General features: G+C 59.8%; 2 protein-coding genes and 1 long non-coding RNA gene across 3 annotated transcripts in view; 2 read left to right on the top strand and 1 right to left on the bottom strand.

Annotated features, from left to right (window-relative positions):
- LOC138063507 (maestro heat-like repeat-containing protein family member 7) overlaps nucleotides 1–9,656 on the top strand; it is a 330,369-nt gene extending 320,713 nt beyond the window's left edge. Inside the window, exons 7-18 of the mRNA XM_068923122.1 lie at nucleotides 264–373; nucleotides 805–954; nucleotides 1,146–1,300; nucleotides 1,489–1,636; nucleotides 2,180–2,367; nucleotides 2,456–2,593; nucleotides 3,289–3,403; nucleotides 3,859–3,996; nucleotides 4,499–4,675; nucleotides 5,008–5,178; nucleotides 6,012–6,114; nucleotides 9,589–9,656. Coding sequence (XP_068779223.1) covers nucleotides 264–373; nucleotides 805–954; nucleotides 1,146–1,300; nucleotides 1,489–1,636; nucleotides 2,180–2,367; nucleotides 2,456–2,593; nucleotides 3,289–3,403; nucleotides 3,859–3,996; nucleotides 4,499–4,675; nucleotides 5,008–5,178; nucleotides 6,012–6,114; nucleotides 9,589–9,656 — 1,661 coding nt within the window. The remainder of the gene's footprint in view (nucleotides 1–263; nucleotides 374–804; nucleotides 955–1,145; nucleotides 1,301–1,488; nucleotides 1,637–2,179; nucleotides 2,368–2,455; nucleotides 2,594–3,288; nucleotides 3,404–3,858; nucleotides 3,997–4,498; nucleotides 4,676–5,007; nucleotides 5,179–6,011; nucleotides 6,115–9,588) is intronic.
- Nucleotides 1–23,396, bottom strand: part of LOC138063481 (uncharacterized) — a 180,832-nt gene that overhangs the window by 27,052 nt on the left and 130,384 nt on the right. The window lies entirely within an intron of this gene.
- LOC138063623 (nucleolar and coiled-body phosphoprotein 1-like) lies at nucleotides 12,231–17,411 on the top strand. Its single transcript, XM_068923359.1, has 6 exons — nucleotides 12,231–12,283; nucleotides 13,053–13,184; nucleotides 13,553–15,376; nucleotides 15,543–16,253; nucleotides 16,835–16,901; nucleotides 17,100–17,411. The coding sequence occupies exons 2-6, from the start codon at nucleotides 13,080–13,082 to the stop codon at nucleotides 17,210–17,212; spliced, it is 2,820 nt and encodes a 939-aa protein (XP_068779460.1). The 5' UTR covers nucleotides 12,231–12,283; nucleotides 13,053–13,079; the 3' UTR covers nucleotides 17,213–17,411.

Raw genomic sequence — 23,396 nt, 5'->3', positions numbered from 1 at the left:
CACTGCTGCATCCTAGGGCTTCTGGTCTGCTTCAGACCAGAAAGTCAAAGCCAAGGCCTCTGCCTTTGTGTATTCCTACAAGTGATTTCCCCTTCTGCCCCTTGGAAAAGGCCCAGACCCTCCGTGGGCATCCTGCTGCCCATAGCTGAGTGGCATGCCCTCGTTCTCCGCCAGCCACAGGTGTTCTTCCCAATGTCCCTAGCCTGCCCCCTGCAGCTCTGCCTCCCTCTTGCTGACTGCTCTGTGGTTGGCCTCGTGTCCAGGCAGGCAGCTGCTGAGGGACAGTCCAGAGTGTCTGCCGCTCCAGAAGGACTGGGAAGCTGAGAACGCCTGCTGGCTTTCATGCTCCAGCACCATCACGGGGATCACCAGGGTAAGGAGCGCCTCCCTCGCTGGGCCTCTTGGCCAGAGGGCCAGCAGGGGGTGTGGGTGAACAAAGGGCTCCACCGCCTGTGGGGCTGAGGGGGCCCATGGTCATCAGGGAGAGGGCTCCCCCCATCCCTGAGCAGGGACTCGCCGAGGCTTCGCTCCAGGGCGCAGCAGCGGCTCCAGTCTGCCCGGCCACCACTGAGCTCTGGTTCCCTGCAGGGCCAGCGCACTGCAACGCTGACCCCAACCGTCCTCCCTCGCCTCATGGCCCTCTGTCCACACACCCTACAGTGCTGTCCCCAGCCCAGCCTAGCACCCATGCTGCAGCCATCACTGCCCTGCACCTCTCACCGGAGCTGCGCTCACTGCTCAGCTGAGTACCACAGTCACGACACACTTTGTGATGCTGCTTCTCTCCCCTTCTTGCTCCCGTAGATGTTTGTGAGATACCTCCAGCCTTCCGAGCGGACAGATGTCATCCTCACAGCCATCGTGGGCATGAGAGCCTCCAGCGCCTGTGACCCAGAGGCAGCTGCCCGCATGCTGGACGTGCTTGTGACGGAGCCTGCCTCCCTGCTGGAGCATGTAAGCAGCCTTCAGCTGGCACGGCTGGGGCTTGAGCCTTCCGAGAAGCTTTTCCCTGCAGGCGCTGGGCTCCCGGGCACCCACACCCTTTTAGGCCAGGAAGGAGCAGTGGGAAAGGAAGCAGGTGTCAGGGCAGCAGGGCACGTGGCTGCCCTCAAGGAGCAGCCCACCCTCAGCCGCGTCCCCTGCAGGTGCCTGAGATCGTGAGGTGCATCTATGGAAACCTGAAATTCATCCGGGAGGAGTCTGTGCGGCGCAGCCTGGATGGGGCCCTTTCGCAGCTGGCCTGCTCCTACCCCAGCAAGGTGGTGGCCAGCCTGCTGCACTGCTCCCTGCTGTGCGACAGGTACAGGGTCCCTGCACCCCGAGGGCTGGTCTTGGGTGTGGAGAGAGGCCTGCAGCCCCCCCGCTGCCAGCCGTGAAGCGGGGAGCAGGCCAGGGGCAGGGCTTTTGGGCAGCCTGGCAGCCGCGGGGCTGGCCAGGCCCTGTGCTGCAGCTGCGGAGGCCCAGCTGAACGAGCCCTTGGGGCTGCAGCGCTGCCTCAGCCCTGTGGAAGGGGATGGTCTCAGAGCCGCGGTCAGCAGAGAAGGTGCTGCAGGAGCTGCTCAGCGTGCTGGAGGAGCAACCTCTGCGCCAGCTGTCCAGCTTCCCCAGGGACGACCCTTGCCTCCTGGCCCTGGCCGTGAGTGACCGGACGAGGCCCCTCGCTCGCCCCAGTGCTATGCTCGCCTCCACAGTGTGAGAGGCAGGCTCTTCCCTCTCACCTCCCTGGCCACCGCCAAGTGATGACCCCCTTGGGGGTCTCACCCACCCCCGACCCAGGTGGCTCCCCATCCTCCCCCAGCCCTGCCTCTCCCTGCCTCGCTCAACAGGCTGCAAACCTGGGGCAGGGGCTGGGGCTGGAGCAAGGCCACTGCATGGCCCAAGCCGTCTGCCAGGCGTGGGTCAGGGAGCCCAGGAGGGCCTGTGGGATACCTGGGGTCTGTCAGGACCATGGTTGACCCAGGACAGTTGTGGTGCACCAAGAAGAGCTGAGCCCAAAGAACCTGTGGGACTTGGCCCTGGCCAGGCAGCCAGGCTAGGTGCTCCTTGTCCATGCCCCGTGGGCCAAGGCAGCGCCTGATCCTCACCACCCCTCCCCACACACACACATACGCGCCCTGGGCTCAGGCAGTGTGGCAGGGACATGTTGGCAGCAAGAGCTCCCTCTGGGTGTTTCCTGCAGGCAAGCCGGGCCCTGCACAAGATCCTCTGGCAGCCCACCTGCATGCAGGAGGTGAAGGCATTTTTCCCCCAGCTCTTCCTGGCGCTGCTCTACCAGATTTCCTTCACTGCAGCATTCGCACCCCAGGACGTTCATATCTTCTGGAGGGAATGCCAATGGGATCAGTCCAGTCCCACCAGCCTCGCCAGGTGCTTCATCCCAGTCGCCCTGCTTCTGCCATGTGCCTGAAGCCAAGGCTAGGCTCCAGCTCTGACCTGGGCTTTGCTCTGCATGCAGGTCTGCAGCACAGGCCATGCGAGATCTGCTCTGCTGCGCGGGCTGCGAGAGGCAGATGCTGGTTTTTGAGGAAAAGGGCAGCTGGGACCTGCTGCTCAGTGCGGAGACGCACCCCAGGGGAGTGGGTTTGCTGGCCAGGTGAGACCCCACCTTTGCCCAGCTTTAACTCGGCATCTCTTCCTTGGAGACAGGGCGCCCCCACACAGTGCCCTTCCTGGTGGGTCATGGTTGGGGGGGGGGTCCCCCGTTCTCCAAAAAAGGGGCTGCAGCTGCAGCACTTGTTGACAAAGGACTGCACGAAGGAAAGGGAGTGGGAGCTGCCTGCTGCCTAGCCGCCACATGGCAATGTGTAACAGAGCATCACTCGCTGGAGTGGTCCCCTCCCAAAGTCCAGAAGTCCTGTGCCATGGGCCAGTGCTGAGCCTAGAGAGAGTCCCGGGGGTGTGTCTGGTCCCAGCCCCTCCGAGGGCAGAGTACCAGGCCAGGCAGAAGATGCACAGAGGAACAGGGGAACATGGGCCCTGGGGCACACGCATGCAAAAGGGGCAGGAGAGGGGATGTGCTGGATGGCCATGACTTGGGGGTAGTTTCTTCCCAGTCTCCCACCACAATGAACCAAATGATGCCTGGCACTAGCTATGTCATGGTGAGGTGTGAGAGGGCAAGAGCAGCCCTGCGCGAGCAAATGCCACTGGCTGCTATAGCTGCATGCCAGTGCTAGTTTGCCTTGCCTTGGCCTGGCCTGGTGGCTCATGGCTAGCCTGGGCAGTGCAAAGCCAGCAGAGGTTTGCCTGCTCAGCTCAGGACCAACAGTGCCTCTTTGTCCCTGCCAGACAGATGAGGAAGAGCCCGAGTCCCCTGCGCTGCCGGATCTTCCAGCAGCTTGCAGCGCTGCTCAGCAGGGAGGAGCCGTTTCGGGAGATCCCTGCCATGGCTTTCTTCATCGAGGTGGGCTTGATGGCCAGCAGTGTCCCTCCACGGTGCCGTAAATGCTCTGCTCTTTTGAGCCCATGGCTGTGGGGTGGGATGCCCGTTGATGGAGCTGGGGCAGGGAGTGAACTCCTCTGAGTAGCCTTGGCCCTTTTCTGCCGGGGTAACAGTTGCAGCCATGGGTGTTTTGTGCCTCGTTTGAGCCAGCTCTCTCTCTCCAGTTGCTCCTCCAAGGGAGGAGAACCAGAGCCTGCAGCAGGTTCAGAGGACACGAGGAGCAGGCAAGGGACCTGTGCAGTGTAGGCCTTGGAGCAGGGCCTGGGCTCTCTCCATACAGAGTCACGGTGGCCTCCAGGCGGGGCTTTGTCTGGGCCCAGTGCCCTTGCCCCGCGCTGTTGGAGGGATCCAGCCCTGCAGAGTGCGCAGAGAGTGCTGCAGGCTCTGCTAGTCTCTCAGTGGTGTGTGCATTCCAGCTTCTGGTCTGCCCTGACCTTTGTGGAGCAGATGAGTGTGCCCTGAAGCTCCTGCCAAGATACCTGAGCAGTCAGTGGCTGGAGATGCGCAGGCTGGTGCTCCGAGGCCTCATCACACTGTCCGAGAGACCCGAGACGGTGAGCAGGGGGCAGGTGGGCAAAGTGGTGCCGGCAGGCTGGGACTGGCCAGGAGCCTTGGACTTGATGAGGAATCCACTGGGAGCTGTGGGAGCTGCTGCCAGCTCCCGCTGCTGCCCCGTTCCTTCCTCTGGCCCGAGTCCTTCTGGCCAGGCGCCAGCACCTGCCTGGAAGAGTCCCCACTGCTGGTGGGTGCTGGCTCTGCCAGGGAGAGATCTCAGCCCAGTGCTGAACAGAGGAAGAGTCCTGCTGTGAGAGGGACAATGAGCCATGTCCCAGTCCCAGGCTAGTGTGGCCACGTGCTTGTGGGCCTCTCCTGCCCCTGTGCCCAGCTCTGCCACAGCCCAGGGCTGTGCTGGAAAGCCCTGCCTGCCTGGAGGGGGCTGCAGTAATTCCCACACCAGCTGCTGGGAAGCCATGGGGAGGCTGGTGTTTCACCAGTGGTTTTGCCACGGGGGCTCTCTCTCTGCTTCAGCACAAGGAAGTTGTGTCTTTCTCGCAGGTGCCGAAAATGCAGAGCCTGCTGCCAGACATCATGCAGCAGCTGCAGGACGCTCACAGGGACATCAATGTGAAAACCTTGGTAGTGCTGAGAAACGTCCTGTGCTCCATGGACGGGCAGGCGGCCAAGCACATTGCTGTGCAGCTGGCTGAGGAGCTCCTGCCATGCTTTGATGACGTAAGGCTGGCGGGAGAGCCGGGGCACCTGTCGGTGTGTCTGTGGGTGCGTGCGCGTGGCCGTGGGTGCCACGCATCCTGCCTCAGGGAAATCCAGAAGGACCTCTCGAGAGGGAGAGGGAGGCAGAGCCCAGGAAGCCTGTCCTGCTGCTGTCAGACAGCCCTCCATCTCCCGCAGCCTCATCAGAGGCCTGTCGCCAGCTCCCACCTCCTGCTGAGATGCTGGCAGACAGTGGTGCCAGGAGAGGACAAGGCCTCGCAAGGGCACCCTCCTTCTTGTGCCCAGCTCCTGGGGCCGCTGCTGAGGCCTCCCTTCCCTCCTTCTTGCCCCAGGATGCCAGCCAGGTGCGAGAGCTCTCCATCCTCCTCTTTCAAGACCTCTTGGAGATTGTGGCAGGGAAGAGCAACCGGCGGATGAAGCAGCAAGTGCAGAGGAGCCTGCTGCCGCTCTTCTTCCGCATGAGCGACCAGATCTGGAGTGTGGCCCAGGTGTGGATTTCCAGCGTGAGCAAGGGCTTGGGGAGGGCAATGCTGACAGTCCTTGGGTGGGCCTGAGCACTGGGGCAAGGGCTGCTCCCAGGGCTCCCTTTGAAGCTGTGTCACCCCGAGGCCCAACATCCTGAGTCCCGGAGGACAGTGCCGAGCTGCCCTCCCTGCCTGGCCCTGGCTCACCAGGGAGGACCCGCTTCCCTGCTGCCTCTTCCCCTGATGGGCTGGGAAAGACTCTGAGCCTTGCCACAATGAGGGGGACGCAAGGTGTCCTGCCCCACCTGTGGTGACATCTCCTGGTCTCTGCTGCTCTGCAGGCCTCTCGGGAAGCCCTCCTCAGAGCAGCGCAGCTCCTCAGCTGGCAGCAGCTCAGGCACCTCACCAAAACCAGGCAGCCGTGGAGGATTGGCGAGTGCCTGGTAAGGACAGCCCCAAAGGCCCCGGGCCCCGGCTGCACAAGGCCTGCTGCCTGTGCCCAGGGCAGGCAGCTCTGCCCTTCACTCACTGCTCCAGCCCAGAGCCCGCAGCCTGGAGCCACACACATGCTCGCTTGCCTCCAGCAGCCAGCCCTGATGGGCTCTGCTCCAGCCCCGCTGCCCTCTCCGCCCCTGGCATGCCAAAGGGGCCCTTGGCCCAGCGGGGCCTTGGCAGCAGGTTGGGGGGGGTGGGGGTCTCAGCAACGCTGGGCTATGCTCTGCCTCCTCCGAACCTCGGTGCTATACAGCTCCTGGCTGGGTGTCAAGAGCATCGTGGCACAGGAAGGAAGGGGAAGGTGGCCCTGAGAGGGGGTTGGGCCTGGCTCACCGGGAAGGCTCTGTTGCAACCCTGGTCCCTTGTGCTTGCTCCAGCTGGAGGGGGACAGGAGCCGAGTGGAGCAATACCTGTGCCAGAGCCTGCCCTACTTGGAGGACCCTCAGCCATTTGTGCGAGAGACAGCCCTGAGGTTCATCGGTGAGCTGGAGCCCCTGGGGGCCCTCTCTGTGCCAGGACAACATGATCCCAGCCCTGGCTGCTGCGCTGGCAGCCAGGACCAGGCTGGTGGCTGCCAGAGCCCCCAGTGCCCTGTGCAGGGCCTGGGCTTCCAGGGGCTCTGCATCTCTCTGCCCCAGCCCTGCCCTTGCAGGCAGGCTGACAGGAGGCTCAAGCAGTCCCTCCCACGCTGCCGGGCTGTTGCACCCCAAGGATTGTGCTGGGGACAGCCCTGCCCAAGGGAGGAGGGTGTGGGGCCAGGCCGGCAGGGCCAGGGGGGAGCAGTGCTGCTGAGAGCATGCTGGGCCATGTGAGGGTGACGAGCAGGGTGCGCTTAGGGCTCGCCGGGAGGCAAGTGAAGACCTGGAGCAAGGAGAAGCTGCAGAACATGTGCAAGGGTGAGCGTGGACAGTGGTGCATCAGCTGGGGCTGGCGGGGAGGAGGAAGGAGCCTGGGCAGTGAGCTCCAGTTCCCTGGCCTGCCCCAAGCAAGGAAGGCTTGGGCTGCCTGGGTGGAGGGGACAGGGGCATTTGGGGGGCATTTGGGACATTCCTGCCCAGCAACTTCCAGCTGAACCACTTGTGCCACCTGCTCCCTCCTCCCCATGGGAAGAGCTGGCTGGGGCTGAGCCTGCGTGGAGGGGCTGGCTGAGCTCTCTGCAGAGACAGCTGGCTGAGCTCTGCTCCGTGGCTTTCTCTCTCAGTCCTCCAGCCCCTCGAGAACGACAGCCAACCCGCCATGCGTTCCCTGGCGACACAGACCATCCTGATCCTGACATCTCCAGGGAAAAAGTGCCCATCAGGATCCAAGCTGCAAGCCCTGCGCTCCTGGATGCAGAGAGGGTGGGACAGGTGGCACCGTTCTGCGGGAGATGGCTCTGCCTGAGCAGAGCCAGAGCAACGCTCCTGATGCCCTGCTGCTGCCCGCTGGGACACACTGGCTCCCTGTGCTGGGCACACTGGCTCCTGGCTGGCATCTCGCCCTGCCCACAGGACAGCGGCATGCCGCAGGCACATCCCGCCCCATCACCAAGCTCCCCCTTCACCCCTTGCCTTTTGTGCTTTCCACAAAGAAGCAGCCCTGTTTCTTTACCACGTGGGCCTGTCATTTCTTTAGGGAGACCAAGGCAAGGGGCACAATGCAGCCCTGCAACAAACTAGCATCGCCCTGAAAGGGGCAGGAGCCCTCCGCTCTTCCCCGCAGCCCGGCACAGCACAACACATCCTCACACACTTTGTCTCTGCTGCAAAGCACCAGCTGCTCTGTCAGGCCACCAGGCCTGTTGCTGGCACTGAGGCCTTGCAGCACTCTCACATGGGAGAGAGTGAGGTTACACAGGAAAACACTCTTCCACAAAGAGCTTAAGAACAGAGGAGAGACTGCAGGGATCAGGCTCAGGCCTCAGTCGGACAAGAGTAACACCAGCAGCTGCTTCCACACCACTGACCCCTTTCATCGCCCCCTCCCCTCTGTTTTCCCATCTCCCACATACTCACCTCAGTTGTCTTTCCCCTTCAGATCAGTCGCCAGGTTCAGGCCCACTCTCCTTAGGTTCGAGCTGGAGCAGTTTCTGCAATGGCCCAGCCAGCAGGGCCGAAGAGTTCAGCTCTTCCTCACTGCCTCCCTCATCTCTGCTCATTAGGGCTATGGAGCTGCATGTTCAGCACTTCCCTGCCACTTGGCCTGTCCTTTACACTGAACCAGGCCTTAAGCAGGACCCTGAACCAGGTCCCAGGGGCTCTCACACTGCACGTTCCCTTGCACATACCAGGCGCCAGGCAAACACCAAAACCAACCTGTAGTCTACCTTTGCTCTCCTGCCAGGCCTGGGACCGAGCCGTCAGGCTGCTCAGGCACGTAACCGTGGTTTGTATGACACCTCGGAGGAGTCTTGCAGGTGCGTGAACCCTGTTGTTGCTGACAGGCACTTCTCCAGCATGCTCCTAGCCCTGAACACAGGTGGCTCAGGAAGCATTGAAATCGCTCTGCCTGCCCTATGCTCATGAGGATAAGGAAGGGCTGCTGAGGATAAGGAGGTGCAGGGCACCTTGTCTCAAGTAAGGGAAGCTGGCTGAAAAGAGCAAACAGATGTCCTGAGCACATCACTGCCTCTCTCCCGAGCCCTCACTCCTCTGCAGGGGCTCAGGCGGCAGGATGGGGATGCTGCGGTAGGGGGACCCTGCCTGCCAGAGGGGCTCCTGCAGGCACGAGCCCTGCTCCAGCACCCGCGCTCCCGGCTGCTCCAAGACCATTCGCCATGGCAGGCCTGCCCGTCAGCCAGCTGGCCGCCCGTGCCTGGCAGAGCTGAGCCAGGGAGAAGCTGAGGCACCACCTCTGCTCCCAGCACAGCACCTCCAGGCAGGGCAGCAAGAACACAGCACACCTGAGCGAGCCGCAGGTAGGACACGTCTGGCTGGGCCTCAGGGAAGCCCCTGCCCCAAAGCACCACCCTTCCTCCTCTCCTTCCTGTTGGCCTTGCAGGGTAGTGCGGGCCGAGTCCAGCGCTCTTGCTTTCTAGCTGCAGGTCTCACTGTGCACAGCAACAGCAGCACTGCTGCAGGTGGGACTTGACTCTCCAGAGCTAAAGAGAGGGACAAAAAAAACGCACCTTCCCTTCTGCTGGCAGGGGAACAAAATCCCCTGGCTCCCTTCCAGCCCTCTGCTGCAGCACTCACCGGAAACATGCAGGCTGGGAAGAAATGGCATTTTCACTCTTTTCACCCCCTAACCCCTCAACCCTGCCCCTCCCCCCCCAGAAAAAAAAACCTTAAGGAAGATGCCGGCATCTTTGAAGCAAAGTCTGCACACCCCAGGCAAGAGCCGAGAGCTCTAAAGGTCGAGCACCTGCAGCTCGCCTTGCCTTGGCCACACATGGGCACGACCTTGGTCCCAAACCCCTGCTCTGTTCAATGAAACTGTGAAGAGAACCCGAGGAGCTCTGCAAGCAGGCAGGCAGAGCACGTACACCATGGCTTGACCTTACCTTGGACTGCTGCGAGGCTCCGGGTGATGGTGCAGGCAAGGAACATCTCCCCCTGCCCTCCACGCTTCTCTCTCACCTGCACAGGCCAAAAGCACTCCACAAACCCCTTGCAGGCTGCCCACACGTAACCGGCACCAACACGAGTGCTTTCCACCACAGAGAGAACAGCCACTTTGCGTCACACTTTGTCTCCTGGGACTGCCTGCGAGCCCAAGGGATCAGCAAGGGCAACGCCAAAGACCCCACTGCAGAGCGGGGCACCACAAGGCATTGCTCTAGCAGCAGCCAAACCCCCCCAGGCAGCGGTCGACCAGAGAGGCCTCGCAGCCTTCTCCACTGCCACATCCAGAACCCTCCAAACACGGAGCAAGCCACGAGGCAGCAACTGGAGCTTGGCTTCCCAGTGATGCGTCTGTGTGAGAAATGCCATTGGAAAGACCTGAGGATGTAACCAGGTGTAATTATTGTTGTAGATAATGCTTGGCTGAGCACCCACAGCTCCAGGAAGAAGCTCATTACTCAGTCTTTCACAGAGAGTTAACAAAACAAGGCCTTGAAGAAAGCAGCAAGACGACACCATAAGTCGGCCAGATAAGGGAGTAGCCACATGAGCTTGAAGAGAACAAAGACAGCTGATAAACCAAAGAAAACTGCTTGAACTGCGGGTGAACTCTCCGAATTAGCATAGTAAAGCACCCATCCAGGAGCAGGGAAGCCCCCCCTAACAACCAAAGCCCCTTCCCCATAGAGCATGCGTGCGTAGCAGAAAAGGAGGATACTGTAATGTTAAACGAAGATGAGACGTAGCAGGAACCAATGGGAAAGAGGATGACTGAATGGAGTTGTAAAATGTCCTGATAACCGTAGCTCAAACTGTATGAAGTGTCGGCTGTGTAGTAATGAGGTGTGCCTGGTTTGTGGAATTGTAGACAATTACTTACTTATTGTAATCAATGGTGGCCGTTACAGCCGCTGTGGAAGATCAGGAAAAATGGCCTAAAAATGGAGCTTGGACTTATAATACCATTTTACAGTTGATGTTGTTCTATAGACAGAGAGGAAAATGGGATGAAGTACCGTATGTTGATATGTTCTTTGAGTTCCAAAATGATTACAAGAGCAGGAAAAAAATGTGGATTAATGGCAAAAGAGACGAATGTGTTAGTTTTAGAGAACGAAGGAGACAGAGGAATGGCAAAGCGTTGTTGTTCTGCATGCAGTATTGGGAAATGGAGTAAAAAGCTGAAAGACCATCCCGAGGAGGAAGAGGATGTTGAATTCCTGGTAGCTCTGAGAAGAAGGGGCAGAGGCGGGGATGGTGGAGAAAAGGAAGAGGAGGAAGCGGCGCCACCGCCCTCCTGCAGAGAAGAGTGATCCTGATGGGGAGGATGATTTGTCTAGCCCTGTAGCAAGGCGTCCTCGGAGAGGAGGTGCGGTTCTGCAAGCACTCCGGAGACAGGCTGGAGGACCCAGCAGAAATGCAGGGGATGTGAAAGTCCCTTTTTCCACAATGGATTGAGGGTCTTGGAAGGAAATGGCAGGAAACCATAGGGAGGATCCGGGTAAAGTAGTTAAAGTTTTAGAAACGGTAATAGACAATCATAATCCTGATTGGCGAGATTTGCAGGTAGTATTTTGCAGTAGAGATTTCCAGAGGAAGCCCCCGAGCAGCGCAGCCAGGGAGGAGCGAGGGGAAGCGCTGGGATGCTGCTGCTGGGGGAAGCCCGGGGCAGAGGCAGACAGGCCCTCGGGACAGCCGTGCCCCCCCCGCAGCGCCCCCCAGCTCCCCGTGGAGCCCTCGAGGGCCGTCACTCTCAGCCCCGTGCTGGGGTGGCGGGAGCCAGGCCCGCGGCAGGAGCGATGCCCCTCTCCTCTGCCGGAGGTCTGGCCGCAGAGCAGGTGCCTCCTGACTTGTGTGTGTCTGACACGGCTTGCAAGCGTTGTCTTACATCGTGTTCCTTTCTCTTCCCTCTGCTCTTCGTTCCTGTGTCTCTTTTCCCCCCACCCCCCCTCCCCATGTATGCTTTCTGAACCTTAGCATGCTGCTGAAGCAAAGGAAAGAAACTAGGGTTGGGGTGTGTGTGGGAGGCAGGGGAGAGAGGGGCTGCTTAAAAGGAGCAGAAGGCAGCTATTAAAAACTGGGGAACCCCGTTAAAAGATCCCGATTTTCTGCTTTCTTGTTATGGGACACAGCAGGAAATTGAGGGGCAGAACAGAAAAGAACCTTTTTTTCTGAAAGGAAAGTCAGTAGGTTGCCTATTATTTGCAATTAATTCATGGTATTAACTCCATTCCCGCACCCTTCTCGCTCCAGGGCTGACTTTCATTCGGAGTGTGCCGGGGGCCCGATGGGAAAGGGCAGAGTGAAGGGGCTTTGGGCTGGCTCTTGAGTGCAGCCCCAGGGCAGGGGGCTGGGGGTAGTAAAGGAGTGTGGGGAGAAACAGGTCCATGAACCTCAGCACTAGAGATGAGCTTTTTTGTCTCTTGTTATGGTGTCGGGTTAGGGGTTGGTGTCACATGGGGCTGAGGGGAGGTAAAACCATGCTGCAGCAGCGCATGGTCCATTGCCTACAGTCCTGCTCTTAGCTTGTGACAGTCCTTGCAGTTTTGTGGTGAGAGGGATTTCTAGCTGAAAAAAAGCCCCATGAGCAGGAAGAGGATGAGAGGAGAGGGCAGCTCGTGCTTCCCCATCTGGCCTGGGGTTCCAGCAGCTGGAGGAGGTGCTGAAAGCCGAGCCCACAGCAAGGGACTGAGGCTGCGGGTTGTCTCACTTCATTTGGAAGGAGAGTGTTCCCATCTGCTGACCTGATGGTCAACCAGGTGGCTGAGCTGGAGAGGGAAGCCTTAAAATGGGAGCAACTGTGGGGAGAGGGTGAGTCAAAAAAGAGGGAGGAAGTGCTGGCCTGGGCTGGCAAGGAAAAGGTGCAGGGTGATGTGGACAAGAGAAACCCCAGAGAGAGAGCAGTGGGAATGCAGGGAGCTCTGCCTAGGGATGGACGATGGGCCTGTCGAGAGCTATGAGTGAGGATTAGCAGGCAGACCAAGAGGGGTGGAGCCTTGTAGTGGATGTGTGCTATGGAGTGCCTGAAGAGGGGCAGCCTCTGCAAGGCCTGAGGAGTGTAGAGTTGAGAAGAAAACTCTTCCTGCTCCCCAGACACCAGCTCTCAGGTAGGCTCAGAAGCTGAGACCAGAGGCATGGAGGCAATATCATGGTGCTGTGTGTCCCCAGGGGGACAGCCATGGCATTGTGATGGGGGTCTCTATGGCAACCACCAAGGCACTGTGATGGGGTCCCCACGGCGACCACCAGGGCTTTGTGATGGAGGTGGCATCATGGCCACAAGGCCATTGTGATGGGGCGGTCGCCATGGTGACCGTATCCCTACTGGGACCAGAGCCCCCAGGGGTCCCCACTCTGAGGAGAGCAGCTCGACCAGGAGGGAGCAGCTCCCCCTTGGTGCCAGAGTAGCAAGTCCTCACGAGTAGATCCTGGAGATGGACAAGGAGCGGCAGGCGAACGCCTGCTCCCAGTCCACGGACGGGCACCCAGGCACGCAGGAGTGCAGGAGGAAGGTGAGTGGTGGGGCTGGAGGGAGAGGCAGGCAGCAGGGCTGGGACCTGCATGGAGAGCACGAGGATGGTGGGGAAGGGGAGGTGGGGCAAGACAGCCAGGCATGAGCTCGCCCAGTGAGGGGGCATTTATTCGTGGCCCTGGGGATTTTCTCTCAGATAAAGCACACACCGACCTGGATACTCCAAGGCCCACAGGGACCCCGTGAGCTCTGCACTGAGGGGCAGAGAGAAGCTGTGGGCTAAGTGCAGCTGGGCCATGCGTGGCCATGAGGTTCCCTTTGACATGGGGCTGGGGTTTCCTGTGCTTCAGGGGCTGCTCGTACCAACACAACCACCTCCATCATGTGCTTCCTCCTTCCCGCAGGTGGGCCAGCAGGAGCTGCACGCAGTGATGCAGCGCAGCCGGACCCCGGCTTCGTCCCACCAAAGGGACAGGCTGCCTTCGCTCCCCGGCCCACAGAGCTCGTGGGCCTCTGAACGCGGCATCGTTGCAAAGGTACAGAGCTGAGCAGCGATGGTGGCAAAGCCTCTGCCTGACTCCCCGGAGGCGCCAAGAAGCGGGTGGGAAGTGCTGGGAGAGACCAGGAGGTCTCTGCCCCCAGCAGGCTGACCGCATGCTCTGCACAGCAGTCTGCAAGGACATGCCTCGGGTGTCTGAGGGAGCTGCCTTTGCCTGTCTCTTGCCCCACGGTGACAAACCCTCTCCCCACCCGGCCTTTGGGAGCAGGGGGGAAGCTGCCCATATGGGAGAGTGCAGTCTTTGTCGAGGGCGTCAGGGGTGACAGGAAGTTTCCATGTGGGAAGGATGGAGGGCAGGGGGGAGGATGGCAGGAACTTAGCCTTTCCCATGGGCTTTGATTGCAGGTGGTGGAGGACACTGCCAGGGACGTTCCCATTGTGGCACAAGCTCTGCATCCCTCCACCAGCCTTGTAAGGAAGGCTCCTCTGGGGCACAGGGAGACACTGCCTGGCAGGACTCATGCAAGAGCAGGGACACCACATCTGCCTGGCTTACCACCTCTCCCAACCAAGGCAGCTAGGCAGGCCCATGGAGGCCTGGAGACCTCTGCAGGTGAAACTGCAGGATCTACAAGACGAACGAAGCTGCCTGCTCTCAAAACATCCGGCAGGTCTTCTTCCCGAGGCAGGGCCAATGCCATGGACACCAAAGGGGTGGCCAGGAGAACCCTGGAGAGAGAGACCAAGGGATTAGAGAAGCTGGCAGTGAATTCCAGCACAGCTGCTGCCAGGGAACCCTTCCCACCTGGTAGTGCTGCTGGGAAGGCTGTGGACTCAGGGAAGAGCCTGGCAGAGGAAGAGCTAAAGCCATGCCCTCTTTCCTTGCCTCCCCTTCCAAAACACAAGCAGGAAGCTCACGGTCCCACCCGGGCAATGCAAGAGCTCGTCCACTGCTTGCCTGAGCCCAGGCCTGGCTCTTGTGCATCAGCCCTGGGAAAAGCAAGGCTCTTGCTAGACGACAGTACCAGGACAACTCTTCCCCTGACAAGCCAGCAACTCTCCGGAAGCTCCTCCTTTGTCCCAGGAGCACAGGCCATTCCTGAAAGGGAGATGCGAAGCACGCCAGCATACAAGGAGCGGGACGAGCTGCTTTCTGCTCCCGGAGATGCCTGTGCGCAGGAGGTCAAGGCACACTGTTCAGGCACGCTGGTGCAGAGGCAGGACTTGGTGCTAAGCAAGTCCTCAGTGTCCCAAGGTGCAGAGCTGCAGCCTCGTGAGCTGCAAGTGCCCCCTGCTGAGACGCGCCAGGGAGAAACAGCCTCTTCTGCCCCGCATGATGCCCTGCAGTGTGCGACAACAGCCACAGGTGTTTCAGAGGAAGCTGGACTGCCCATGCCCTGCTGTGCAGAGGTGTCACCTGGCTTTGAAGAAGACATCCCTGCCATCTCCCACAGTGACATGGCCCCACCATCGCCTTCCGTGCCTGAGCCTGCCAGCCTTGTGCAGAACGTCCTTGGAGAAGCTGGCCTGGAAATGATGGCTGAGAGCCAGGGCCCTGCCCCACAGGGCCCTGCCCCGCCTGCTGGGGCTGTGCAGGGTGCAGGCCTGGGGCTGGAGTCTGCTGCCTTGAGCCGTCCTGATGACAGGAGCCCTGGACCTGGCCGGCATCCAGCACAGCCTGATGTGAACGAAGCCACGAAGGAGCTCAGTGCAGCCGTGCCAAAAAGAACGTCATCGGCACAAACCAGCAGTCTGGCAGTACCAGCAAGCCCAGGCCAGGACGAGCCCACAGAGCAGGACAAAAGCACAGCCCCTGCAGCTCAGCAAGGGCCTGATGCCCCTGCTGGTGGGGGCAAAAGGGAGGTCAGCGGGGCCGGTGCACCCGCTTCCCCAGGCAAGGGCGGTGCGCGAGGGACACCACGATGCCCCCGGGCAGAGCAGGGCCCAAACCAGCAGCCTTTGGGCATCATCTGCCATGTGCAAGGACAGCCTCTGCGCGTGCACCCCGACAACACCTCGCAGTATCTCGCAGTGCTCTCCATCAAAACAGAGCCGCTGGAGGAGCTCGAGAGGAGCAGCCTGGCGCGCACCGGGCACACCTTGGCGCAGCTGCGAGAAGCCTGTTTCCAAAGGAAGAAGCTGAGCCTGAAGGAAAGCGAGGGCGAGGAGGCCAAGGGGAAACGTTTCTCCCTGACAGCGTCAGGATCCCTCAACGTCAAACGCAAGGAGGTGAGTGCCAAGGATGGGCTGGGCCAGGTGGTAACCCTGCCTGTGCTGGGGCCAGCCGCTGCGCCCCACTGCAGCAGCATGACTGTCCCAGTGGGAGCAGGGCCCCGGGAGGCCTTTCGTGGTGGGAAAAGCAGCGCCCTTCACAAATGTGCCTCTCTTCTTTTAGCTGCTGGCCAGAAATTCCTTCTATAACTTGTGGAAACCTGAGATAACGCGAGTGGAGCTGCTGAAGGATGCCAGGTGCAAGTGGGAGGTGCTGGAGCGGCTGTATGCCCATGCCCCCAGGAGGGAGCGGGAGGTGGGAGCCAGGAAGAGAGTGCTGGGAGCGGCGCAGGAAGAGCAAGGGGACTGGAGCACTGAGGAGGAGGAGGAGGACGCTGATGAAGAGCTTCTGCAAAGCGAGGAGCTGGAGGAAAACACGTCCTTGCGCGAGATCTGGGTCAGACCTAGCCTCAGGAGCCTCTTAGCAGACAAGGAAACGTGCCCCCAGAAGGTGCCTTGCTCGCCCAGCGTCAAGGCTGGAGACACTGCCAGGGAGGCAGCCGGTGACATGGAGAATATGCCTCCGGACCCAGCAGTGCTCGGAGGAGCCGAAGCAGGGGCATGTGCTTTGGGGGATGGCTTTCAGGAGGCAGGGGACAGCGTGTCTCTGGCACCATCAGAGAGACCAGAAACAAAGCCAGAGGCCTGGCCTGCAGCCCGAGACCCTCAGAAGGCAGAGGAAAAAGTGCCTGCCTCTGCAGCAGAAGCTGTGCCAGAGGCCCGTCGCTTGGCTGGAGGCCCTTGCGAGGAGAACATCAGCCTGCCTCTCGAAGCACCACTGCAGGAGGAAGGAAAAGCAGTGGCTTCTGCCTTGTGTGGAGGCCCTCCTCCCCAGGTGAGCAAGGAGCACATCATCGGTCTCCACCATCAAAGGGGTCTGCTGTGTGAGCTGTGTCTGGGGTGTGCAGGGTGGGGGCAGAGAGTTGCCCCGTCCTGTGGGATCCCCCTACCCGTGGTGCCATGCTGTCACCCTCAGGCAGTGGCCCTCTGCGATATCTGCCATGGGGGAGCTGCCTGGTGCTCTCCGTTTCCAAGTGCCCAAGGCCCAGGGCTGAGGTCCCCTCCAACGCCTGCACTGCGTTCAGCCCTGGGCCCTGGATGCAGAGCGAGGAGGGAAGGGGCGACCCCAGCAGCAGCCCCCTCCCACACCCAGCGAGCCAGCCCCCTTCTGCCACGCACCCAGCTGCCTCTGTTCCCCCCTGCCCGTCACAGCCCCCAGCCCAGCCCTGCTGCTATGGCCCCACGACAAGCCTTGTCCCATCTCTGTGCCACCCGCAGGTCCCTTCCCTTGGGACTCACAGCTCTTGGCAGCATCCCACAACCCCAAACCCTTCCGCACATCCATCCCGGGGCAGCACTGTCCTGAGCATCACCAGCTGATGGCACACGGTGTGTGGGCTTGCTCTCCCCGTGCAGGTTGCCTCTGAGCCCAAAGAGGAGAAGTCATCCCCTATCTTCAGACAAGCACCAGAGGTGGACCCAGGTACGTACCCAAGTCAAGAGCCCTTCTGGGCACGGCGGGCCCGTCCCAGCACAGCGAGCGGCACCGGGGCCGGCAGCAGTAAGCGCTCGGGGGCTGGCCGTGCCGAGGCCATGACCCCTCAGGAAAGGCCTTGGTGGTGGCGACAGGCAGGTCCTGCACCCCCACAGCCCCTCGCCCACGCCTCTCCTTCCCCCACAGGCATCACCACCCTCCCGGACGCCGCAGCGCCCAGGCGACGGCCCTCGCTGCTCAGGACGGTGCTTCGGGCTCTGCGCAGAGCTTTCTGCTGCAGCTGTGCCACGGGGCAGTGAGAGCAACGGCGCCAGGAGGCCAGTGCCCGGCAGGTGCCCTGAGATGGGGGCTGGCACAGAGCAGAGAGGCAGAGCGACGGAGACTGTCCCGGCTGCTACAGAAATGCTGCCCCATCATGTCCTGTAGCACCCATGTGCCCACACCAACCCTAGTTGGTGACAGCCGTTTTCTTGCTCAAATAAAACCCTCGGAAGCTTTTTTTCCCCCCTTTGTTACTTGTTACAGGCAAATCTCCATGGCAAGACTAGTGCAGGCAATGCCACTGAAGCCAGGCAGGTCTGGAGAGAAAGCCGTTGAAGCAGTCACAGAGTCAGAGAGCAGCTGGGGTGGGAAGGGGCTTCTGGAGGTCTTGGCAGCTGGAGGCGGCCAGCAGGGGTTTCCCAGGGCCCGGCAGGGTCAAGCTCTGTCTCTGTTGCACCACCCTCAGGCTTCACAGGCTTTTGGACCTCTCTCAGGGGAATTTTCCCTGCTGCCACTTGTGTCGTGGCCCCTCGTCCTGTCCCCAGGCACCTCGGGAAGGGTCTGGCTCCATCGTCTCCCCACCCTCCCCTTCATGGTGTGCGCTTAGGGCTCGCCGGGAGGCAAGTGAAGACCCGGAGCGAGGAGAAGCTGCAGAACATCTGCAAGGGTGAGCGTGGACAGTGGTGCATCAGCTGGGGCTGGCGGGCAGGAGGAAGGAGCCTGGGCAGTGAGCTCAGTTCCCTGGCCTGCCCCAAGCAAGGAAGGCTTGGGCTGCCTGGGTGGAGGGGACAGGGGCATTTGGGGGGCATTTGGGACATTCCTGCCCAGCAACTTCCAGCTGAACCACTTGTGCCACCTGCTCCCTCCTCCCCATGGGAAGAGCTGGCTGGGGCTGAGCCTGCGTGGAGGGGCTGGCTGAGCTCTCTGCAGAGACAGGTGGCTGAGCTCTGCTCCGTGGCTTTCTCTCTCAGTCCTCCAGCCCCTCGAGAACGACAGCCAACCCGCCATGCGTTCCCTGGCGACACAGACCATCCTGATCCTGACATCTCCAGGGAAAAAGTGCCCATCAGGATCCAAGCTGCAAGCCCTGCGCTCCTGGATGCAGAGAGGGTGGGACAGGTGGCACCGTTGTGGGGGAGATGGCTCTGCCTGAGCAGAGCCAGAGCAACGCTCCTGATGCCCTGCTGCTGCCCGCTGGGACACACTGGCTCCCTGTGCTGGGCACACTGGCTCCTGGCTGGCATCTCGCCCTGCCCACAGGACAGCGGCATGCCGCAGGCACATCCCGCCCCATCACCAAGCTCCCCCTTCACCCCTTGCCTTTTGTGCTTTCCACAAAGAAGCAGCCCTGTTTCTTTACCACGTGGGCCTGTCATTTCTTTAGGGAGACCAAGGCAAGGGGCACAATGCAGCCCTGCAACAAACTAGCATCGCCCTGAAAGGGGCAGGAGCCCTCCGCTCTTCCCCGCAGCCCGGCACAGCACAACACATCCTCACACACTTTGTCTCTGCTGCAAAGCACCAGCTGCTCTGTCAGGCCACCAGGCCTGTTGCTGGCACTGAGGCCTTGCAGCACTCTCACATGGGAGAGAGTGAGGTTACACAGGAAAACACTCTTCCACAAAGAGCTTAAGAACAGAGGAGAGACTGCAGGGATCAGGCTCAGGCCTCAGTCGGACAAGAGTAACACCAGCAGCTGCTTCCACACCACTGACCCCTTTCATCGCCCCCTCCCCTCTGTTTTCCCATCTCCCACATACTCACCTCAGTTGTCTTTCCCCTTCAGATCAGTCGCCAGGTTCAGGCCCACTCTCCTTAGGTTCGAGCTGGAGCAGTTTCTGCAATGGCCCAGCCAGCAGGGCCGAAGAGTTCAGCTCTTCCTCACTGCCTCCCTCATCTCTGCTCATTAGGGCTATGGAGCTGCATGTTCAGCACTTCCCTGCCACTTGGCCTGTCCTTTACACTGAACCAGGCCTTAAGCAGGACCCTGAACCAGGTCCCAGGGGCTCTCACACTGCACGTTCCCTTGCACATACCAGGCGCCAGGCAAACACCAAAACCAACCTGTAGTCTACCTTTGCTCTCCTGCCAGGCCTGGGACCGAGCCGTCAGGCTGCTCAGGCACGTAACCGTGGTTTGTATGACACCTCGGAGGAGTCTTGCAGGTGCGTGAACCCTGTTGTTGCTGACAGGCACTTCTCCAGCATGCTCCTAGCCCTGAACACAGGTGGCTCAGGAAGCATTGAAATCGCTCTGCCTGCCCTATGCTCATGAGGATAAGGAAGGGCTGCTGAGGATAAGGAGGTGCAGGGCACCTTGTCTCAAGTAAGGGAAGCTGGCTGAAAAGAGCAAACAGATGTCCTGAGCACATCACTGCCTCTCTCCCGAGCCCTCACTCCTCTGCAGGGGCTCAGGCGGCAGGATGGGGATGCTGCGGTAGGGGGACCCTGCCTGCCAGAGGGGCTCCTGCAGGCACGAGCCCTGCTCCAGCACCCGCGCTCCCGGCTGCTCCAAGACCATTCGCCATGGCAGGCCTGCCCGTCAGCCAGCTGGCCGCCCGTGCCTGGCAGAGCTGAGCCAGGGAGAAGCTGAGGCACCACCTCTGCTCCCAGCACAGCACCTCCAGGCAGGGCAGCAAGAACACAGCACACCTGAGCGAGCCGCAGGTAGGACACGTCTGGCTGGGCCTCAGGGAAGCCCCTGCCCCAAAGCACCACCCTTCCTCCTCTCCTTCCTGTTGGCCTTGCAGGGTAGTGCGGGCCGAGTCCAGCGCTCTTGCTTTCTAGCTGCAGGTCTCACTGTGCACAGCAACAGCAGCACTGCTGCAGGTGGGACTTGACTCTCCAGAGCTAAAGAGAGGGACAAAAAAAACGCACCTTCCCTTCTGCTGGCAGGGGAACAAAATCCCCTGGCTCCCTTCCAGCCCTCTGCTGCAGCACTCACCGGAAACATGCAGGCTGGGAAGAAATGGCATTTTCACTCTTTTCACCCCCTAACCCCTCAACCCTGCCCCTCCCCCCCCAGAAAAAAAAACCTTAAGGAAGATGCCGGCATCTCTGAAGCAAAGTCTGCACACCCCAGGCAAGAGCCGAGAGCTCTAAAGGTCGAGCACCTGCAGCTCGCCTTGCCTTGGCCACACATGGGCACGACCTTGGTCCCAAACCCCTGCTCTGTTCAATGAAACTGTGAAGAGAACCCGAGGAGCTCTGCAAGCAGGCAGGCAGAGCACGTACACCATGGCTTGACCTTACCTTGGACTGCTGCGAGGCTCCGGGTGATGGTGCAGGCAAGGAACATCTCCCCCTGCCCTCCACGCTTCTCTCTCACCTGCACAGGCCAAAAGCACTCCACAAACCCCTTGCAGGCTGCCCACACGTAACCGGCACCAACACGAGTGCTTTCCACCACAGAGAGAACAGCCACTTTGCGTCACACTTTGTCTCCTGGGACTGCCTGCGAGCCCAAGGGATCAGCAAGGGCAACGCCAAAGACCCCACTGCAGAGCGGGGCACCACAAGGCATTGCTCTAGCAGCAGCCAAACCCCCCCAGGCAGCGGTCGACCAGAGAGGCCTCGCAGCCTTCTCCACTGCCACATCCAGAACCCTCCAAACACGGAGCAAGCCACGAGGCAGCAACTGGAGCTTGGCTTCCCAGTGATGCGTCTGTGTGAGAAATGCCATTGGAAAGACCTGAGGATGTAACCAGGTGTAATTATTGTTGTAGATAATGCTTGGCTGAGCACCCACAGCTCCAGGAAGAAGCTCATTACTCAGTCTTTCACAGAGAGTTAACAAAACAAGGCCTTGAAGAAAGCAGCAAGACGACACCATAAGTCGGCCAGATAAGGGAGTAGCCACATGAGCTTGAAGAGAACAAAGACAGCTGATAAACCAAAGAAAACTGCTTGAACTGCGGGTGAACTCTCCGAATTAGCAGAGTAAAGCACCCATCCAGGAGCAGGGAAGCCCCCCCTAACAACCAAAGCCCCTTCCCCATAGAGCATGCGTGCGTAGCAGAAAAGGAGGATACTGTAATGTTAAACGAAGATGAGACGTAGCAGGAACCAATGGGAAAGAGGATGACTGAATGGAGTTGTAAAATGTCCTGATAACCGTAGCTCAAACTGTATGAAGTGTCGGCTGTGTAGTAATGAGGTGTGCCTGGTTTGTGGAATTGTAGACAATTACTTACTTATTGTAATCAATGGTGGCCGTTACAGCCGCTGTGGAAGATCAGGAAAAATGGCCTAAAAATGGAGCTTGGACTTATAATACCATTTTACAGTTGATGTTGTTCTATAGACAGAGAGGAAAATGGGATGAAGTACCGTATGTTGATATGTTCTTTGAGTTCCAAAATGATTACAAGAGCAGGAAAAAAATGTGGATTAATGGCAAAAGAGACGAATGTGTTAGTTTTAGAGAACGAAGGAGACAGAGGAATGGCAAAGCGTTGTTGTTCTGCATGCAGTATTGGGAAATGGAGTAAAAAGCTGAAAGACCATCCCGAGGAGGAAGAGGATGTTGAATTCCTGGTAGCTCTGAGAAGAAGGGGCAGAGGCGGGGATGGTGGAGAAAAGGAAGAGGAGGAAGCGGCGCCACCGCCCTCCTGCAGAGAAGAGTGATCCTGATGGGGAGGATGATTTGTCTAGCCCTGTAGCAAGGCGTCCTCGGAGAGGAGGTGCGGTTCTGCAAGCACTCCGGAGACAGGCTGGAGGACCCAGCAGAAATGCAGGGGATGTGAAAGTCCCTTTTTCCACAATGGATTGAGGGTCTTGGAAGGAAATGGCAGGAAACCATAGGGAGGATCCGGGTAAAGTAGTTAAAGTTTTAGAAACGGTAATAGACAATCATAATCCTGATTGGCGAGATTTGCAGGTAGTATTTTGCAGTAGAGATTTCCAGAGGAAGCCCCCGAGCAGCGCAGCCAGGGAGGAGCGAGGGGAAGCGCTGGGATGCTGCTGCTGGGGGAAGCCCGGGGCAGAGGCAGACAGGCCCTCGGGACAGCCGTGCCCCCCCCCGCAGCGCCCCCCAGCTCCCCGTGGAGCCCTCGAGGGCCGTCGCTCTCAGCCCCGTGCTGGGGTGGCGGGAGCCAGGCCCGCGGCAGGAGCGATGCCCCTCTCCTCTGCCGGAGGTCTGGCCGCAGAGCAGGTGCCTCCTGACTTGTGTGTGTCTGACACGGCTTGCAAGCGTTGTCTTACATCGTGTTCCTTTCTCTTCCCTCTGCTCTTCGTTCCTGTGTCTCTTTTCCCCCCACCCCCCCTCCCCATGTATGCTTTCTGAACCTTAGCATGCTGCTGAAGCAAAGGAAAGAAACTAGGGTTGGGGTGTGTGTGGGAGGCAGGGGAGAGAGGGGCTGCTTAAAAGGAGCAGAAGGCAGCTATTAAAAACTGGGGAACCCCGTTAAAAGATCCCGATTTTCTGCTTTCTTGTTATGGGACACAGCAGGAAATTGAGGGGCAGAACAGAAAAGAACCTTTTTTTCTGAAAGGAAAGTCAGTAGGTTGCCTATTATTTGCAATTAATTCATGGTATTAACTCCATTCCCGCACCCTTCTCGCTCCAGGGCTGACTTTCATTCGGAGTGTGCCGGGGGCCCGATGGGAAAGGGCAGAGTGAAGGGGCTTTGGGCTGGCTCTTGAGTGCAGCCCCAGGACAGGGGGCTGGGGGTAGTAAAGGAGTGTGGGGAGAAACAGGTCCATGAACCTCAGCACTAGAGATGAGCTTTTTTGTCTCTTGTTATGGTGTCGGGTTAGGGGTAGGTGTCACATGGGGCTGAGGGGAGGTAAAGGCATGCTGCAGCAGCGCATGGTCCATTGCCTACAGTCCTGCTCTTAGCTTGTGACAGTCCTTGCAGTTTTGTGGTGAGAGGGATTTCTAGCTGAAAAAAAGCCCCATGAGCAGGAAGAGGATGAGAGGAGAGGGCAGCTCGTGCTTCCCCATCTGGCCTGGGGTTCCAGCAGCTGGAGGAGGTGCTGAAAGCCGAGCCCACAGCAAGGGACTGAGGCTGCGGGTTGTCTCACTTCATTTGGAAGGAGAGTGTTCCCATCTGCTGACCTGATGGTCAACCAGGTGGCTGAGCTGGAGAGGGAAGCCTTAAAATGGGAGCAACTGTGGGGAGAGGGTGAGTCAAAAAAGAGGGAGGAAGTGCTGGCCTGGGCTGGCAAGGAAAAGGTGCAGGGAGATGTGGACAAGAGAAACCCCAGAGAGAGAGCAGTGGGA

Source organism: Struthio camelus, chromosome 32 (genome assembly GCF_040807025.1).
Source record: "Struthio camelus isolate bStrCam1 chromosome 32, bStrCam1.hap1, whole genome shotgun sequence".
NCBI classification, from domain to species: domain Eukaryota; kingdom Metazoa; phylum Chordata; class Aves; order Struthioniformes; family Struthionidae; genus Struthio; species Struthio camelus.
This window is presented reverse-complemented; position numbering and strand designations above follow the sequence as displayed.

What these genes read in the sequence shown, in the direction of transcription:
- LOC138063623 (XM_068923359.1), top strand. Translation starts at nt 13,080, where the DNA reads ATGCAGCGCAGCCGGACCCCGGCTTCGTCCCACCAAAGGGACAGGCTG. An exon ending in AACGCGGCATCGTTGCAAAG is followed by an intron (nt 13,185 to 13,552) that starts GTACAGAGCTGA and finishes CTTTGATTGCAG; the next exon opens with GTGGTGGAGGACACTGCCAG. An exon ending in TCAACGTCAAACGCAAGGAG is followed by an intron (nt 15,377 to 15,542) that starts GTGAGTGCCAAG and finishes CTCTTCTTTTAG; the next exon opens with CTGCTGGCCAGAAATTCCTT.